Source organism: Aquila chrysaetos, chromosome 23, assembly GCF_900496995.4.
Source record: "Aquila chrysaetos chrysaetos chromosome 23, bAquChr1.4, whole genome shotgun sequence".
NCBI classification, from domain to species: domain Eukaryota; kingdom Metazoa; phylum Chordata; class Aves; order Accipitriformes; family Accipitridae; genus Aquila; species Aquila chrysaetos.
In genome coordinates, this window is record NC_044026.1 from 8,515,484 (window position 1) to 8,536,058 (window position 20,575).

At 35.7% G+C, this 20,575-nt stretch overlaps 1 protein-coding gene across 1 annotated transcript in view; it reads left to right on the forward strand.

The window, feature by feature from the left end:
- Nucleotides 1-20,575, forward strand: part of VWA3B (von Willebrand factor A domain containing 3B) — a 71,705-nt gene that overhangs the window by 37,417 nt on the left and 13,713 nt on the right. The window contains exons 16-23 of the mRNA XM_041119547.1: nucleotides 1,087-1,214; nucleotides 2,706-2,881; nucleotides 3,550-3,714; nucleotides 4,809-4,848; nucleotides 4,969-5,125; nucleotides 9,465-9,583; nucleotides 12,961-13,011; nucleotides 15,099-15,318. Of these exons, the coding sequence (XP_040975481.1) occupies nucleotides 1,087-1,214; nucleotides 2,706-2,881; nucleotides 3,550-3,714; nucleotides 4,809-4,848; nucleotides 4,969-5,125; nucleotides 9,465-9,583; nucleotides 12,961-13,011; nucleotides 15,099-15,318 (1,056 nt within the window). The remainder of the gene's footprint in view (nucleotides 1-1,086; nucleotides 1,215-2,705; nucleotides 2,882-3,549; nucleotides 3,715-4,808; nucleotides 4,849-4,968; nucleotides 5,126-9,464; nucleotides 9,584-12,960; nucleotides 13,012-15,098; nucleotides 15,319-20,575) is intronic.

Genomic DNA, 20,575 nt, shown 5'->3' on the forward strand with positions numbered 1-20,575 from the left:
CTGGAAGAAACAGATGTGATCTCTGCTGTCTCAGAAATAAGTTGCTGTTTAAAATGAAACATGGTTTGTATCTTGTTAATAAATGAGAGAATGCAGAGCTGAATTTGAATGATGATGAATGAATGATTCTATGAATTTTGCTAAAAGTTTGCTCTACAATAGCCACTGGGGAGAGATCTATAATGAGTAAAATGACTACAATAGCAGTGATCTGTCAATTGTGACTAAGCAGCTCTATCTAACAATCCCCAATAGGAAATTCCTCAATGGACTAACAAAAACACCCATTTAAAGCATATTTTTGTTTTTAATTAAAGTTAACACTCAGTTAATTAGTTCCACAAATTTTAGAAATGATGGTAGTGGAACAATGGGAACAACCAGGAACAAGACAGTAGCAGGAAAGTTAGAACTTTGCATACACTGATTAGGAGGAAGATGTGAAAATACTCCGACTCTTGAAAGATATCAGAGAGTGTACTGGGCAATTTTGGTGATTCCGCTGATGTGGACTGTGTGACACTACGCATGTTGGAAAGATGACAGTCAGACTGTGTTGTCCATTTCCAGACTTCTGGCCCAGTGGGAGTTGTAAAGGGATCATCGTTGGAATTTCCTTCCTGTTTCCTCCTGTAGTCCAAATGATTCCCAGTCAGTTCCAGTGTTTACTTGAAGAGTATGGCTTTTTCTTCCCATTTATCAGGGACAGTATGTGATACAGCTGTGATCTGTAGAATGACAGGACAACAGTTGTAATACACATATGTTGTATTTTATTTATTTACTTGCTTGCTTAGAATGAGGGGAGCTACTGACCTCATTGCATTATTCAGAAATATGGCTGTTCATATCTCAAGGGGTAACTGGCTTGTTAGGGAATGCCTGTCCTTTTCCTAAAAAGGAAGAATAATTTGAAAGGCTCTATTGCCAACCACAAGAGACTACCTGAAAAAGTATACAAAATTTTGCAGCTGTCCTAACTGAGTCATTATTCAAAATTATTATCAGAGCTTGCATAGTTTCAGTTCAGAAATAAAACGTATTTAGGAGTAATTGTAATAAAACATTTGATTTTCTTTATGTTAGAATGAAGACATACGTCTTTTGAAAAGAGAGATTGAACAAGGAGAAAGAGACCTGGAGAAAATGAAGACCTTTCATGCTGAGTGTCTCATGATGGATTGTTATAATGGAGAAAATGATCCAGAGAATAAGTATGATGTCCTCATACGGCTATTATGTTAATAAGGGATAGGAGCTATATGTTACATTTCTCCTTTTTCATTGTCTTGCATTTTTAATCTCTGACATTCTCCTCTTTTAAAAAGAAAGGTTGTTGTTTGGTTGTTTTTTTAAACAGTTACAGTAATGGAAAAGAAAAATCTGGAAAAATACACTAATGTTGTGATGCCTGAAATAAAGTGATCTCAAATATCTCAATAGTCTCAAATTATTAGGAATAATTAAAGCATAGAGATGGAAATATTTTTCTGTCTCCAGCACACGGTAGAGTTGCCCCCTCTGACCTAGAGAATTCATGGAAATTATTGTCCTATAGGTAGAGCTAGCTTGGTAGTTCATGACTAAATTGCCACTCATTGGGATATGCTGATTGAAACATAAATTACATACAAATGTATTTGTTTAAAAGATGGCAAACACCATGAATGAAAGTCAGCTTACTTTTTTTCACATTTTTTGATTTTACAATGTGTGGTTGCATATTCATGCCCTATTTATCCTTGATTTTTATCAAAAAGTAAGTAATCTCATAATGAAAAATAGTTTCATGTTCAGCATCAGTTGAAAAACATGTTGAAAATCTCACAGTGCCAAGAATGACTGTTCAAAAAGAGGTCCTTCCACAGCATACTGAAGGCAGACTCCTGAGCCACTGTGGAAAAGTTTTCTGCATGTCTGATTATACTGAGTTTCTGTTTGGGGAACAAACACAGACCTAGCTTCAAACATCAAGTTACCTGTAATCTCTACAGCCTTAATTAAAAAATAGCTTGCCCAGCACCTTATTTATCTGTGCAGTAATAGTACATAAGGAAAAAAGTACATTAAAAAAAAAAATCAGATTTTTAAGACAGAAATCTATTAAAACCAGTAAGTTAAAATAAAGGTATTAAAAATAAAGTACAATAAATTAAAAGTGGACAGTGCTGTGGAATGATTTCATATGTGTAGAAGGACAGGTAGGATGTCCAGTATAAAAATGTATATAAGTGTTTATTTCAGAATTTTTATATTTTGTTTTTTATTAATGCTGGGACATAGGTGTATATACATGTGTGTGTGTATATATATGTGCATGTATATATGTGTGTGTGTGTGTGTCTCAGTTATTTTCATTGCTGATGGTAGGTTTACTCTTTCTCCCAGGATTCAAAGTGGCTATTACAGAACATTCGGACCTCATTAAAAATATACGAGGGTGTTGCCTTAAAAGTAATGAACATCTTTTAAACAGACTAAGAAACAACTTTTAAATAGTTTAAAACACTAAGAATATTTTAACCTCCTTTGAACTCCCCTTTGAAATGCAGACTAGGATAATAGAAAAAATATTTTGCACTGTTAGAAGCATTTGAAATGAGTATTTAAATTACCACAAAACTTCAGCTTAGCGTTTTTTAAACCAGTGTTATAGGTTTGAAGTAATTTCTTGCTTGTTTCTTCTTTTTGTCACTTACAAGCAGGAATGACAAGCATACACACACTGTGTCTTCTGTAACCAAACACGTTGAAGAGCTGAGTACTACTCTTAGCAGTAGGCCACGCTGTGCTTCAGAAGAGCCAGCACTGACACCACATCAGCAAATCTGGCAAACCACTGCTGACAGTCCAGCCCGAAGGAAGAAAGCATTATATGCAGGTAAGAGTAAAATGAACTGTAGTTGTTAGCAGAATTTATTCACTAACTTGAAAAGATTCTGTTAAAAATAGCAAAAAGCATCCCTCGTCGTAGGAACAAATGAAGCCTTTGATGATTTAAATAATCATCTTTCTGAAATTCTAACTTCTCTTCATTTTTAATTTTCAGCTCTCTTGATCATTTGACCCAAACAGACAAATTATTGTCTGCTCATTAAAGCTTCATCACAGGCCCCACAATGACAAATTAAACATTCTGATGGAATGTTTTGAAAGCTCTGTAAACAGTTTTTTAACAGTAGATATTAAACCCTTAACTCTTTTTATTCTAAATAAGTACATCATTGGCAAGAATGAAGAGTTGATCTATGTTTCACTAATTACAGCATTACTTACACTAATATTTCTCCTTACTACACCTGTAACACTCTTTCTCTATGAAGTATCCTTTTTATGCAGTCTGAAACCAAGTTTACCCAGCTGATGTGAAAGAAGGCTTCATCCTTGAGAAAGTACAAAGTACAAATTAGTGCTGAAGTAATTCTGTGTTTGAGGTCTTGTGTAGGCAGTCCCTTAAAAATTGGGACTGGATACCAAAGATCAAAAATCCCAGGCATGTATTTGAGCAGTAAGTTAGCTCTTCATTTCTTCCCCTTCCAACACCTACAGAGCAAACAAAGACGAGTCTGCTGCGAATCCTAAACCATAGTGTGAAATCTAGGGAAGAAAGCCCAGAGGAAGGAACATCTCCTGAAAAAACGAGTTTTTCTGTCAAAAAGAGCGTGAAATGTACAACCATTTTCAAAGGCAAGTTGACAGAACAGGAAGCTGTGGGTGGGGAAGACAATAACTTTTCTCCTGCTGTATTTGTAACCAACGGCACCTTGTTTGAGGCAAAACTGTGCAGACCTGCAGCACAAAGGACTGGAACGCAGGAGAGATGCAGAGAGCTGGACACGCAGGAGGGTATTGTAACAAGGGCCTTCAGGTGCTGCCAGACTCCTGCCAATGCCCAAACTATTCGGTTTACAACAGCTTAGTTATGCCCACAGTATGCAACAGCTGTGATACAGCTATGCCTTAGACTGCTGAAAGAGGGTATCACCATTGCTTCTTATCAACAGAATGAATAGATCTTGTTATACAGTAATAGATTGTTGTTGTGATACAGTAATTTGTAGTTATGTTCAATGCTGAGGTTAAAGCTGAGAGAGGTGGTTCTAATTCTGTGGTACCAATGTACAAGGAGGTTGCATTTTATTTATATGCTTAGACCTGCAAAAAGCATGCTCTCTGGGACAGACACCTATGTAGAGACAAAAGTATTTTCAATACTTGGATGTACATCCAGATGATTTTCATTTCTCTCAGTAATTCATGCAACTCTAAACTTAATGATAGGTCCTCTGAGATGTTATAAAACCTCACATATGACACTTAAAGTTGTTTGACTTTTTTACATTTCAGCATCTTATTTTTAGTTCTTTATATACTTTTTATACAGATTTACATAGTGCTATACCTTAAATTGGCCACTCTTGACCATCTCATTAGTGATACTACTTGGTATCACATCTTGAACTGGGGAATAAACTGGTTAATCTTTCATTTTGGGCTATAAGAAATAAAAACATACAAGGTTCTTTTTTTTTTTTAAATTAAATTATTCCCCACCTATTTTATAAATTTCTTCATTGATTAATTAGGGCTCATGAGGCACTGTCACTGTTGATCAAGCACCAAGAAACATAGGAAACATAATTCTCATTGATTAATTTAGCAACTGAAACAGACATTATTGTATAGTCTTTGTGACACTGCTAGTAGGCTCAAATAAAAAAATGTTGCTATTCTATGTCAGCTTATTTATGTTTACTTCTGTGTGCACAAAAACTGAGAGATAATGAAATGCAAATGTTTGATCTTAGATCTGAAAATGCAGAAAGCTGTGGAAAGGACATCTAAAAGGTATGTGTGTGCATATATAGATACATCACAAAAACTATAGTTTGTATTTTTCTTCAGTCATTTCAAATTTCTCAAATATATTTCTACCTTGTGTTCCATCTTATAGTCTCTTTTTTCTAGTTCTCTAGATATGTCTTCGGCTCTTTGGTTAAAGACCCATGGCTTGGTTGCCAGGGGACTCACCATCATGGATGCCTTAGCTCCTACAACTGTCCCTCATGGTACCAAATACATCCCAGTTCTGGACAAGCATGTAGTTTCTAAAGCATTTGATGAGGTAAAACACTTACGCTGTTTCAAAGCAAACATAAAACATGGTACTGTTTTCAAAAGGATTTTTTAATTCGTTTCCATAAATGTCATAATTGCATTCTCTAGTGTTCATTGTAGATGGTTGATGTGCACTAAATGTATAATGCATATCTGAATGTTCATTCATGAATCAATAAGAAGATAAAACTGATAGTTAATAGTATTTCTTGCAGACTTTACCCTTAAGTTTTAGAGCTATATATTTTTCTTTCACAGTTACCAGTTGATGGCAGTGTGCAGCCATTGGGTGTTCAGCAATTTCTTGAGCACCACATCCTCTGCTGATACATATTAATTCACTGGAGTATGTATTTTAGGTCCATAAAGTCATTTGGAAAAACTGTGTACATGCACAGTTTGTGGATTTGTGCATTCTCAAGGTTTACATGTGTTGGCTAAGACCTTTTGAAAAGTATTGGAATTCAGGAATTAAAATTTAATTCTGATAGGTGTAGATAATTGTTAGATTGTGAAAAGTTCACAATGAATTGTGTACCATGAAGCTCTAATTGCCATTCGACTTAAAGGAAATCTATTTTGTGGCAAGTTGCTCTAATTCTTCTTGTATGATGCATCCTATGAAAGTCCTACAAATATGTTGCAGCTTGTTTTAATTAATAAAGACTGTTTCTTTAAACAATATTCAAAGAAAAAGCTAAACAGCACCTGTTTAAATAAGGGGTGAGCAAGCATTCTGTAATAGGGTGTGATATAGAGCTAAGTAAAATATTTATAACAAATGTACACATTTGTACATTTTAAAGTTTTCATGTTTGTTTTTTAAATTTAGGAATAGGAATTTTTGCTATAGCATGAAGATTGTGGAAGCAAACCCAGATCCTCTGTTTTAGTAAAACCAAGTCAAAACCAAGATGTTTAAGGATTTTTTTGAAGTGTGAGATTTTTTTTTTAATATGCAATTAAAAGATGGCTTTTTGTATCGAAAGCATTAAAAAATGTATATTTTAACATTTCAGATGTAAAATAGCCATTTTTCAAAAAAATTCAGACATTCAATGATTACAAAACTGTACAAAACTATCTACTGTAAGTGAAATATCAAACAAAAGACACTGTGATTTTCACATAACTCTTACGTCTAATTTCTGAGCAGTCACTTCTTTTCCCATCTTCTTCCAAATACGCCTACTTGTAGAGCTCTTTCTTCCATGTTTCTAAATGAAGACCCCGTTGAATCCTTTCCAGACAATCCTGAGCTGCATTTGAACTGCTATTTGCAAAAACAGTACTCTGTAAAACAATGATCTTTGAAAATAGTCAAAACTATGATTCAGCAAGTGCTATGTACAGGTAATTTTTAATGGCAGTTCATGGGAGCTTACGGTAGTCTAGTTCAGGGCTGAATTTTGTTAAGTGTTCTTAGAATGAACAGCTGCTGTACAGAATCTGAACAGTGATCCATGGGCTTTCTTTAGATTCAGGGATATAAACACAAGATAATATATCATTTTTACCACTTTTTCATACCTGCTAATCCCCATTAGTTGCATAGAGACACTCAGTTTCCCAGGCAGTGGAGAATTATTGTTCTATGTGTAGAGGCATGGATTTTTCTGGCTCTGAAGCAAAGTATAGAAAGGAAAAAGAAAGTTGGGGGCTGCACATGAGGCGGAATCAGTAGAATTTGTGAGCTATGGAACCCATTCCCTCAAGCTTCATGCCAGCGTATCAAGGAAAAGCAGAAAATAGGTTCTGAGACTAGACATAGAGCTTCAATAGGAGACATTAACAAATTGATTAAGAATCTTGATTATTCTACTACTTCAGAAGACTTCATTGAAGATAATAAATGTACAGACATTTTTGCTTTCTTCCTTCTGAGATCTGTTTTCTTGGTATGGAATGTAGACATCCTTGTTTGCTTTTCTGGGGATAGTATAATATTTATTTTTGGCCTTTGCTAGCAGTGATGGTGAAGTAACTATGAGCAGTTTTCTCACCTTGGAGATGCAGCAAAAGGTTTCTGTGACAACTGTTCATTAACAAGAGGCTGACCTGTTGTTTTCAGTTCTGTGTGACCTATCAGTTTCCCCTGAGTTACTTCAAAGAGGTTAATTCATTAAACTACCCATCAGATTCATATCCAGAAAAAAAATGGCTTGGGGGCTTGTCTAAGTTACACTATGGTAGTTCTGGAGCAAACCTTCCCTATAGAATCATGTGAGTATCTGTTGCAGACTGTGGTATCTTAAGTACAGCTTTGCAAGTCATGGAGTTTTGACTGAATGCTTTGCTCAAAAGAATCAAGTTCAGATTCAGAAAAAAAACACATCTTTGTTTGGTCTAAAATAAGAAAAATTTTTTCCTAGGGTTATTGTTCTTTGGTTTTGTCTTTAAAAATTTGAAAATCTGGTTTTGAAATAAAAACCATTTTGAAGCAAGTGAATTCTTTTGATATGAAAGTTTAAGTATTTAATTTAGAAAATGACAAAACATTTTGGCACTAAAAAAGCTTCCCTGTGGTTTCTTTCAGCTGAATCTGTCAAATTTCACTTGACTTCATGAGCAGTTTTCATTGCTCTCAAAGTATGCATAATATTTCAAGTTTACTATTTGCTAAGAACACATTCCATTCTGGTTTCATTATTCAATACTGTAATAATGTGTTTATGTTTGTCTGCCCCTCATATTCTATTCAAAGTGTTTTATAAACTGTATTAAATATTCATTTTGCAAATGATGCTGTTTGTACTTGGCGTTACTCTGGGAATTTGTAATGGAATGTAGGAGAGGGCTTCTACATGGTGAAGCCCTGCTGAACTTTTATTAACTTGGTTTGAGTAACATAGCAGACAACAACCATGGCAGTATGGAGTTGGAAGAGGGGTACTCTCAGTTCCTTGCCTTTAAGATTTCAAACTCCACCTGGAAATGACAGCTAGATTTCATGGCTCACGGTTCTGGGCAGAGATTTACCTCATCTGTCTCTGACAAGATACTTCACCGACATGTTCCCATTAACTTTAGCTTCTAAGTGATCTTAAGATTAATTTAATATTAGGAGCTTTGATGTGGTCTGGTACTGAGGTGACACAGATTTATTAATCAGAGTAAAGATGTCCTCAGAAAAAAAGGGGAATATGAAGTCAGACTGCTGCTCCGGAAAAATGGTCATAGAGCAGTGATCAGGAATCCAGCTAGGCTGTGATGATTCAAACACAAATAAAACATCACTGAAAAATGTTCTCAATTAAAGGAGTCTTTTTATTGTTTCATTTTCTGATTGCTTGCCTTATTCCCCCAACAGGGGTTTTAGTTTTATTTAAATTGAACCTCATCCATCTTTTTGTCATCTATATCCTGATCTCAGACAGGCACTTGGCAAGGCTTCCCACTCAACCATATGTGTTGAAGACAGTTTTGGGGAGAGTAACACTCTCTGTCTTCTCCATTTCTTTCTTGGATTTTTTTCTGTTTATAATCATTATCAGGACATTGATATATAAAATAGCTTTTCTTATAGAAACTGCTGAGTAATTTAAGAGCTGAAGGATGGTGGCACTTTGGACTGAGAAATGGGAAGGCACCTTTCCTCCTCTCGATCATCTTTTTCTACCCTTTTATCTGCCTTTTGAGGATCTACTTTTAAGTGTATGACTTTCTATTTTATAATGAAGTTGACTTGCGTAGATGCTGTATTACAAGATTTGAAAGGTATTGAAGTTCCTGATTTTGACCAACCTAGTTAGGCTTCTAAACCTTCTTGTGGATAATTAAGACTAGTTTCAGTGAGCAATATCTACCTTGTTCACTCTTTGGTGATCAGTGTGATGGTGAAAAATGTCTCTCTCCCTCTTTAGTACTCTAATTCCTTAGAAAATACATTCCTTCAGAATAAAAGTATTAAATACACTTAAGTAAGTAACTATCACACCTGTATGCTAGAATTAGATGCTAATAAGTATAAGAGAGTGTTGTTTTAAGGCAATACAATCTGGAATATGGTCATGACCTAGACATGCTTGTCTCCCTTCTGACCTACCCTTCCATTATTGGAGTGAGTTGTTTGACAGTACTGATTTAGTTAGAATTAACTACTAGTTAGGAATCTTAATTTGCAACTTCTGCACAAAGGGATTGTATAATTTCAGAAGATTTTATTATCAGGCTGGAAACTATGTCTTAATTCTGACATTTCTTTGGGGTGCTCAGATCTTTCTGCAGCCTTCCAGTGTACCTTCTGGCTGCTCTGATCCTTGGACATGGACTCATGGGCATTCAGTTATTCTGGTAGAGGAAAAGTTGTATGATAAATGAAGTCTTTGTCTTTTATTGTATAATAGATAGTACCGTTGGCACATGTTAGCAACGACAAGAAGCGGATTGCACTAATTAATCCTCAGGCAGTGAATCTTGATGCCTATAAAGAGAAGCTGGAACAAACAATTAAATCCTATGAAAGGCAAGTCTTCTCATCAGAAATCTATCATGTTTGTAGTCTAAATTCAGATTTTTCTTATGTAGTGGGTATTTGCTCACACATGCTTTGCCCAATACTGGTAATTCTGCATGTTGACACACTTTAATCCGCCATCAACCTGTTGGAGAAATGTTTATTTTCTTAAAAAAATAAAAAAAAACAGAATGAAAAAACAGATAATAGGCAAGGAGATAATAAATAATATGTTGCTCATAGTATGTTGGTTCAATGACAAAAAAAAAATATTCTTTTACTTTCTGGGAATAAACCTGAAAGCCATCAGCCCTGGGGAGGCATCTCCCCTAAACATAACATGCTAGCCAGACTTTTAAGTTACAATTAAATTCCTAAATCCATAGACTGACATTTAAATTAGAGGCCTCCTTTTTGCTGCCAGCTCCCTAGCACCTAATTATGGATGCAAGAATGTAACTGAGATAAGATACTGACAATTTTAATTTTTTTTTTGAGACATATGTGTTGTGCTTATTAATTAAATGTTCATAAAAGCACATCAGAAGTAAACAGGACAAGGACATTAGATCTCTAAGCTATTTCTTTCCTTGATCTAACTTTTGTCCATTTTTTTGGAGTAATGCAATTATTTGACTGCTAATGTCATTCAGTACCCTTATAAGAGCTTTGTCTAGAATTGTTTTAATAAATAAGATATCTTTTTCAGGCTGTATTCTACTAACATTTACAGATGTAATTATTTTATATGACAAAAAAACCCCTTGATGACAAGTTGTTGTGGCTTAACCCCAGCCAGCAACTAAACACCACGCAGCCGCTCACTCACTCCCCCCCACCCAGTGGGATGGGGGAGAAAATTGGGAAAAGAAGCAAAACCCATGGGTTGAGATAAGAACAGTTTAATAGAACAGAAAAGAAGAAACTAATAATGATAATGATAACACTAATAAAATGACAACAGCAATAATGAAAGGATTGGAAAGTACAAATGATGCGCAGTGCAATTGCTCACCACCCGCCGACCGGCACCCCGCTAGTCCCCGAGCGGCAATTCCCCGCCCCCAGTTCCTATACTAGATGGGACGTCCCATGGTATGGAATACCCTGTTGGCCAGTTTGGGTCAGCTGCCCTGGCTGTGTCCTGTGCCAACTTCTTGTGCCCCTCCAGCTTTCTCGCTGGCTGGGCATGAGAAGCTGAAAAATCCTTGACTTTAGACTAAACAATACTGAGCAACAACTGAAAACATCAGTGTTATCAACATTCTTCGCATAGCACCGTACCAGCTACTAGGAAGACAGTTAACTCTATCCCAGCTGAAACCAGGACACAAGTGTTTAGGTTTTGGTTTTTGATGAATTCCACTGAGGCCCTTTAAGGTTTTTTTCCCCTCTGTAGTGCTATGATCATACCAGTTCTTTTTAAAGCATGTATATAGCTGTTTTTCATTCCCATTTCCTATTTCTAAATGTATCCATCTTTTGTGGTAAAAATCAAGAATTCTGATTTCCAAATGCTGCTTGCTATGTCTAATATTAATGGAGTTCAGTGAATAAAAATCCATTGGTTTTGTGTGCTCTGTCACTGAGACAATACTATTATTATCAGGTTGATGAAGAACTCATAGAAATCTGGATTTGTCACTCATTTTGATAGAAGGTTCAAGTGGTGTATTTTTGATGGTGACTTCTGAAAAAAGTTCAAGTTTTTCATTGCTGTGCCATACCATTGAATATTTTACTTTTATTGACTTCAATTTGAGGGAAAGAAAAGTGTTTTCTCATTAAACTCTGAAGATCTTCTACTGACAGCATTTTCACAGTCTACCTAAAACTTTGGTGACTGGAAGTGCTGTTTACTTATGTTTACCCACAGAGTTCAATGAATCAGTGAATTTACAATAGTAGGATTGAGTTCCCTACTTCTGTGAAAAAGGTGTATAGAAGAGAAATCTGCCTTAAAGATCCTTAAAAGATCCTTAAAATTGACAATGTAAAAAAAGAGTTCTCGTTGCTTTTCCTCTACATGTGAAACAGCAACCCAGTCAAATTTATTTTGCTCTAAATGCCACAGTACTTTTCCAGTAATTGAATTTGCAAAGGCTGCAGTTCAGCTTTGTGAATAGTGATTGGTCACAAATTTATTCTGACATCTATGGATGAGACAATACATCAGGGCATGAAGGTTTCAAGAACAGAAGCAAGCATGACAATATCTTCCCCATACGTAGATTGACCTTAGCATCAGATTTAGAGGGAAAAAAGTGGCGAGGGCAGAAATTTTTTGCTCTGACAAAGAGAATATCCAGTATCAAAGGAGAAAAATGTTGGAAGCTTCAAAATGTGTATGATCTTGTATAGCCAGAAGCTTTTACAAATGAGTTAGTTATGAGTGTGCACATTTAAAAGTATGCAATAGGCAGTGAAGCATACTGAGACTGCAGATTGTGAATGAATTAAGTGATTTACATTCTAAAAATGCTGGGGTAGTAGATAAAAAGAATCACCATAAAATTAATATTCAAAATCTGGTGCTAATGAGCTTTTTTGTACAAGCACCAGTGAATCTGGCAAGACTGTTAAAAGTCTAATGGTTACAGTTTTTCCTAACAATGAATTTGTTCTTGTATTTCCAAAGGAAGTTTGGAAATTTTTCTAGAATTACAGCAATCAGGATCATCAGGAAAGGTTTATTTCTATAGTATGAAATGAGGTAATTGAGTGATGGCTTAATTGTTTGAGATGTTAATAGAGAAAACTGTAAGTTAGATGACCTAATAAGAGTTTATAATTTATGTCTAAAAAGCAAAAGCAGAAAGTTTAGGGGTGCTTTTAAAAGATCTCAGAACTGCATTGCTTTGGGATAATCACTTCTGTTTTCCTGTCAGTAGTTTTTCTTCACAGCCAGAGTTTAATGAAGTAGAAATCTGAATGGCACAACTGAGGGGTTATCTTAGCATGAAAAAAAAAAAAGCAGCATTGCTCTCCATGTGTCTTCAGGCTACAGTTTGCTGAAACTGTCTAATTGGAGGAACTGTGCTTAGCTTAACTGGCATTTAATCAGTTTCATTATTTGATTTAGCTTGCTGGTGCTGAAGAGAACCATCCATAGAAAATCCTGGCAGGAAATGGCAGTGATTGCTATTAATCCTTCTATGACCCTGAAATAGTCATGCTGCTGCTTGGTGGAAGATGCTGTTTTCCCATCTTCTCTTGCAGTTGATAATTTCATAGCTGAATGATAAGGATACAATTTGATGATACAGTGCTCTTGGAATACAAATCAGTGCAGATATCCTAAGAAACTGTGTTTATTTGCTAGATTTGAGATGATCAGATGCACAAGGAACTGCATTCCCTCAAAAACTGCTTTACTTTCTTAATAGGCGCCTAAACCTAGTTATTTGGAGAGCACTATCTCAGGAGGAAAGAGACAAGTAAGCTATTACCTTTTGGTTTTCTAACTTACCTCTGAAAGGCTGGTCATAAATATTTGATACTTTTTAATTGCTATTTCTGTAACCAACCTTACTTTCAAAAATGTGTATGTGATATGGAGTAATATTAAATTCTGGACCTCCTTCTTGCAGTGCTGATTATTTTTAAAGGAAAGGGCTTGCATTCCATTTGAATGGTGCTGGTCTGTTCTTAACGAGTGTCAAGTGGCAGGGCCTTGGGAGGGCAGCATGTCATTGCCTTTGGCATCAAGGTAAATCTCTCATCCAGTAAAGACCACTTCAGTGGCTGGTTTGTAAAGGTATAATAAGCACCTTTACAGCATGTGCTGGAACTGTATATCACATTGCAAGTTTGTACTACTTTAACTAGCTTATTTCTGTATATTGATTTAGAAAACTAGTGACTGCATAAACAAGACTGGCATCAATGAAGTTAGCGTCTGTTTACTTCAGAGAATAAAGTAAAGATAAATTAATGAAAACTGAATGGGCATGAAATATTCCTAGGCAGAAAAATGGGAATTAAAACTAGAATGCTTTTAAGAAGACTTAAGCTAGTGAGCAAAAAATACACAGTTCTGTCATCAGTAAGAACTAAAAGCCCATTCTGGTGCAGAGAGGAAGTGAAGGCTGTTGAACAGAAGAACAGCATATAAATAAAAAAAAAGGAAATAGATGTCTGTTTGTAGACAACGAGTTGTAGAGTACAGAAATTTGACAGAGTGGTATCCAAAGTATTTTATTGTTGGTTATGTATGGCCAATTATGTATAAAAGGAAAAAAAGTCCTAGCAATTGTTGCTAGAGGATCATATTAAAATTGTTAATATTGGTGCATAGAAATTGAAATATTTGATCTATTTCTCTTCTAAATTTACAATTTGAGTGATCATGTTCATGTATTACAAAAGGATGACAACATACTTCCAAATAAGTAACCTGGAAGGAGAGAGTAAGAAACAAAGTCTACTAACTTGGTCACAGGAGTCCTAAAATAATTGGTTGAGGAGCTTTCTGGTTCCCTAGTATGTATTATCTCAGATACCAGAAATTCAAATTTACTAGAGAAGTGGTAATATTGTGCTTGTGTTCAAAATGGTTGAGAGATTGAACTCAGGAGGTAAGTTAGCTTGACATTGATTATAAATTAGTAATGGATTCAAGTAATAGAGAACAAAATCTAGGTAAATATACTGGTCAGGTTAATTTCAATACTAAGTAGTTCGTAGAGGAGTAGAGAGATAAGCAGTGACAAAGAGTAGGGCAACATGGTAGGCATCAAATTGGTTGTATGTATTGGTAAGACAGACAAGTACTCTCCCCAGTTCTAGGTTTCATGTTTTTTTAAATGTTGGGAAAGCTGTAGAGAACAGCTACTTTTTGAGTACTAAAAAGAAGTATGTTACTTCCAATTGGAGTTGTAAAGCATTCTACTTGTCCTGGATTTTGGAGGGTTCAGTTTGTTTGTTTTTTATCAATGAGATGACTGTATCTAATTCACGTTTTGGTTTATAAGTACCTTCAGTGTGTAGTTTCAAACTGGCTCTTCAGTCTAGTGGACATTGACATAATCTGAGCCATGGATAGAAGCAAACTCCTGATCACTGAGTGAAATTGAGCAGCACAGGACTGACAGGAATAAACAGCAGGAGATTATCTCTTTTTTATGTGATCAGTCAAGACTGATGTGGCAAATCAGGACTTAGTAGGTGTCTAGTGCCATTTTAGATTGTCTAGATGCTTGCCACTTCACCCTATCTGCTGCTCTAGAAGGGCCAGGGATTTCCATACTTTCTCACTCATATCTGCAAGTTCTTTATTGATGCCTCACATATTCTAGGACATATAAAATGGCACCAGACATCTATGCTCAGCCACTTGAATTGCTCTGTAGATGTTTTTCTATGAGATATGGTTAAGCTCGATGTGATTGTTTGACTAAACAATAGCTGCTGGATGAAACACAAGAATTTTATGCTTTGTGATTCTATTTGTAAAGTACTGCCAAAATTAATTTTTTTCCTACTTGTGATTACTAATTTTTAGAAATTTTTTTTTTTTTTTAAGATTTAAAGAGGATGGGCCAGTCCAATATATGCAGCATAGAGAAGCTTTGCTGGAGGCTTTAGAGAATTTGGGGTGGCCAATTTCCTATGAAGATGTAATATTGTTAGAAGATGAGATACTGGTAGCATTAACATATATACAACAAGCCTCTGATCTTCAGGAAGCTGTCAAAAAGGAAACTGAAAAAAGCTCAGAATCACACATAAGCAACAATAAAAAGGTAATAGATTGGAAGGGATTCCTCCCCCCCCCCACCCCCAGATATTCCTCTTCAGTATGTGCTTCTGGAATAATTTTGTTCCTTGATTACAGCTGATAAAGTAGGCATTTAGCATGATGCTATATAAATGGATAGAGGAAAGAAAGTAGTTAAAAAGGGAGCAAGCTCTCAATGACTTTTTTGAAGTACCAGGGAAGCAGAAGTTCTGAAGCTGACAGCGTCACAGAAGTCGAGCCTCTTAGAAACAAATCCGAGCAAAGTATCTTTATCTCCTCTGCAAAGACAGCAGAGATATATATGAAAGAAGGATATATTAAAGGCAATTATGATATAAGATTTGTGGTTGGGTTAATATCTGATAAACAGGACTAAAAGATCTTGTAATGTTGGAGTAATTCACTGTAATCTTCCATGGCATCTTTCTTGTAAGTGAAAAGATGGAGAAAAGAGGTGGCATTTAGCTTCATATTCACACACTAAAATTTAGCTGTCCATAAAATGTAGGCATACATGAACTGATAGCTAATCTCACGGTGTTGTGAACAGAGTCAGTGGCACCTGGAGCGCATCCTGAAGTGAACACCTACTTTTGGCGAGCCAGAGTGCTCTCTCCACTCCCTTAATACATTAGCAGAAGGTAGTCTAGCTACTCTGAAACTGAAGTTTGTGACTTTTGATCGAGATATATATATGTACCCCAGATGAACCTCTGATTTTATTTGGAACACTATTGAGAGGGTTAATGAAATGCATATGGAAATATATGAAGCAATAAATAAAAAAATAAGGCTGGTGAGTTATTTTAGGCTGCCCTATTGGAAGAGAGAATATACTTTTTCAGTTTAGCTCTTTCTGTGGTCAGAAAACATATCTTAGGTTACAATGTTGTATTCTTCTATGATTGTTTTCACTCTTTCAGAACATTCTTGAAAATTAATTGATTCTACCTTAATGGTTTTACCTTCAAGATATGAGTATGAATTCTCAGGGAAATGAAAAACAGACTTTTATATTTTTAAAAGTGATTTAATCTTCCCCAATGGAAAGATTTCTGTATACACTATTGATTCTTTGAAATTCAGAGTACTTACCTCTGAAAAAAACAAACAATTTCTCTTATTCAGTTTCGAGTTTTTTCATCTAAAAGCTTCATCAAACAGTGCTTCACTGGGAGTGCTGCTGCCTCTGTAGTACTGCTGTTTAGGTAGGGTAGTACTATGATAATATTAAAATAAGCTCTCTAGGAAATTAATAAGAAAGAAAATCTATTCTCAAACCTCTAAGTTCTAATAGAGGATAAGTAGAATAGAGAATTAATCATAAAGCTCATATATTAATATATTCCTTTTCCTGTTCATTGTTTTATATCATTGAGTGAGGGAAACTGCTCTTTAACTGAACTTGAAGGTGGAGTTGGCCTAGTTGCAGTGAATGCTGAGGAAAGTCCTATGCTTTGTATTATGTAGGAAGCATAATCAAGTGATCATAGTAGTTCTTTTTTGCCCTGATATATGCATGTATATGTATATAAATATGTATATATATACACACATACATACATCAATTTGAAGAGGTAAGCTAAGTGAAACTCGAATGAGCACAGTACAAACCTATACTGTGAGTTCTCAGCAATGAATGGGAATGTACAATTGGAATTTACAACTGTAAATTATGCCAAGTATCCATATTCTCTGCTTACCAGAGTATACCAAAAATCTTTACATACTATGACATAAGTTATGAAAAATTATTTGCGTTAAATGGAATAGAATGTATTATGATAGCATAGACCATGTATGAAATTAAGTCATTATGGAAAGGATCACATTCAGGTTTCTGTAGTTTTTGAGATTTTTTTTCATTAAGACTGTACTTTTGAAAACATTTTAATGTCTTCAAAAAACAGATGATCTTGATTCATTTTACATTACTCTGAAAACATTACATTGCTACTACAGCTATTTTGATTATTGATTTTACCTCTGCCATATAATGTCCCAATACAAGAGCAGCAGAAACTTGTTCATGTTTCATTTGCTGACTGTATTTTTACTGTTGCCTTGAAACAACCAATGTGTGCTCTCAGACATGATGTGATTAACATTGTGCAATCACTTATCCTGAGTCAACCCGCTTTAGGAGCCTAATCAGAACACCATCTTCAGTAATTGCTAATCTGCAACTGAAAGGCTTTAAGAGTGAGAGACAGAAATGCAGATGTAATTAGAGTTCTAAACTGTTTAGGTGGTGGAAAAAACAGTGAAAAAAACCAGAAAAAAATGGGAAGCCTTTTGAAAATGCTGTCAGAGGTTTTTCCAACTGTGATGTCTGTCTACAAAATGGGTGTAAAAAAAAAAAAACTGCCAGCTGAAATACATTACAGCAAGGAAGTGGCTGATATGGCACTGAATGAAAATTGTCATTGCGAGATGGTAGAAAAAAATCACAATTATCCTGTCTACTCAACAAATCAGACTTTTAAATTTCCTGCTAATTTTTTTTCACTAAATTCAAAATAAAACCCCTTAGTTTTTAGCATGTAAGGGTTCATAATTACCTACACAACTTCTTAAAAGAATTAGTAATCCTTTTTGGATGTCCTTGCTATGAGAGCTTTCTGTTTAAGCCCACAACTGAATTAATGGTCTGGTTATCCTCCCTCTGTGCTCTGACCTTCTCCGGGAGTTGTGCTTAGGCTGCTACATTTGCACGTATCTGTGAAAGGTAGGATATGCCAGAACCCTATTGGAGGAGGATGAAGTAGACAACCATCTGCACAGGGCCATGAGATGACCAAAGACCTCTAGTGATGCAAGAAGTAAATGCTTTGGGAAATGAGCAAATACATTTTGTTTTTATCAGGCAAAATAAAAAACACTGAACGTTGATGATTACCTAATTGGAGGGCTAGTTGTAGACTGTATTTTACTCATTTTACTCAGTTCCTTTTGCTGTACAGATTAAAGCATGGCTTGACAAAAATCTTTCTCTTCAGGCTGGCACTCAGCTTTCATCTAAAGATATTAAAAATGAGGAATGTACAATTTACTTTTTTTTTTTTTTTCCTAATAAGTAACTGCTTTGATTTAAAATATGGTATCTGTTTTCTATTTTGAACTTGTCAGGCATAACAGTCAGCCGTCATTTCTTATGATGTTTTTTTCTCACTGAATTTTAAAGCTGTTCGCAACATGATGTCACCTAGTAAAAGGAATTGTTCAGGGTCCCTTACCCACTTCTCATTAGAGAACCTCAGGTCTACTGGGGTCATGACGTTACTATTCTCCAAGCATGATAGCTTCCAGGACAGTTTTGTGCATTCCGTTAATGGCCGTAACATTTTCATGTAAAGTATTTTTTTCCCCACTGTTATAATCGGGGCTTTAATAGTGATGGAGAACATTTCCTCTCATACTAAATATTTCTATTTCTGCATATGAATGGACTTCAGATTCTGCAGAGAAATAAAGCTGCATTCATTGCTAAGGATTAACTCTCATTAAGAATATACTTTTAAAAGTACTGTGTTTCCCCTTAGGATGAGCTCCAACATGCAAGGCTTACGCTTGTTTGTGACCCTGCTGAATGGTCACTATGTGATTAAAAATAACTTAAAATAGTTAATAGGCATAATGTGTTTTGTAAAGCATGTTTATTTGGGTGGAAAGGGACCTCTACTGACTCACTGAAAAATATGTTTCATAGACAATTGATTTAATTATTCCTAACAAAATATTTATAGCTGAGACTTGATTCTTTACAAGAATGGAAATTCTGGATCTCCCTTGGCAGTTTCTTCTATTTCCTGGTGTCCTATTTCTTACGCTCCTCATTCTTCCTCACTGTTTAAGGATTACTAATTGCTGTCTGTTGATACCTTTTTTGCATTCATATGTTTCCTAAACAGCTTGGCATCCCCTGCCTTTGATCTTGTGTCTCTTTAAGGAGACAGGGGAAAACAAGCATCCCAAATAGTGCAACAAGAAAAAAGTTATAACTACCTAGAAACATCAATTTTTCCATTGTCATCAGTGAAGTAACCTGCTGGACAGACAGCATGTAGCTACAAAAAGTTAGGCTCTTTCATAAAAATGGACTGTGGTCTACACACAATGGGCTTGTTGCCACTGACAGCCTGGGAAAAGCAGTGGTTGCTTGGCTCTAGAGGTGTCAGGATTGTGAAAAGCCAAAGTTAAAGCCAAGATACATGGAGATCTGTAGATAGTCTTCCTATCCATTCTCACTTATAGTAAGAAAGTGCAAAAACTAATCTCTTTGAAAGGGAATTTAAAAATGCAGCAGGTATTGGCAGAGGTAAACAAAGTCTCCTTCACCTCATGGTTTAATGCATTGCCTTCAACAGAAGCAGAGCTAAACAGGGTGAAAATCCCTGAGAATCAGATGGGGCTCTTTTGTAATAAAAATACTGGAGAACGATAGCCCAGAAATGGGCACTCTGACGGTGTCTGGGTCAATGGCACTGAACACCTAAACGCTGTGTGAGAGGAAGGACAGATGGATTTGAATTAAGTATTTCTGAGCCACCTGAATTTTGCAGGAGTCGACTTGGCGTCCTCATTGTGGCTGCCTGTGCAGTCTTTAGTATTTGGATTAATGTGAGTGCTGGAAGTTGCCCAAGTTATTAGTCAAGCATTACAAATTAGTTGATAATAAATATTCAGCAGCAGCTGTCCCTTTGGAGCCTGAGGAATTAAGTAAATGGTTTACTCAAATACCTTTTTGTGTCTGTGGAGCTGGAAGTCTTTGCACCCAAATTAGCCTTTGTTAGGTTGTACTTCAAGCAGTCAGTTGAGTGCTGCAAAGAGCCTCTGGTTTAGACTGAGTTTGAAAAACAGAATTGTTGTTATAATTTATCTTCTGTAGCGGTAAAGAATAAACTAGAAAAACGCCACATATCTCCTATTTAAAATATCTCTTTGCCTTTTTGTGTGTGTGTTTTGCTTATTTTTAGGACTTTTTTTTTTTTTTAGGATTGTTTGTGATTTTTGTATGGGAGATTGGAAAAAAAAGTTTGTGATAGTTATAGTGAAACTGAGAACAAACAATTTAGTCAAAGTTATTCCCATCTTTTCTGTCATTATTGACTGTTAGGGAAAATCAAATATCAAAATCAAATATATCTTTTTAGGAAGAAAAATGTAATCAGACAAGGAAGCAGGTCGTACACACCCTAGCAAGCAGGGGGTTTAGGAGCCTGTGAGTTATGGTTGTTTTTCAGAACAGTGTGTAGATCTGT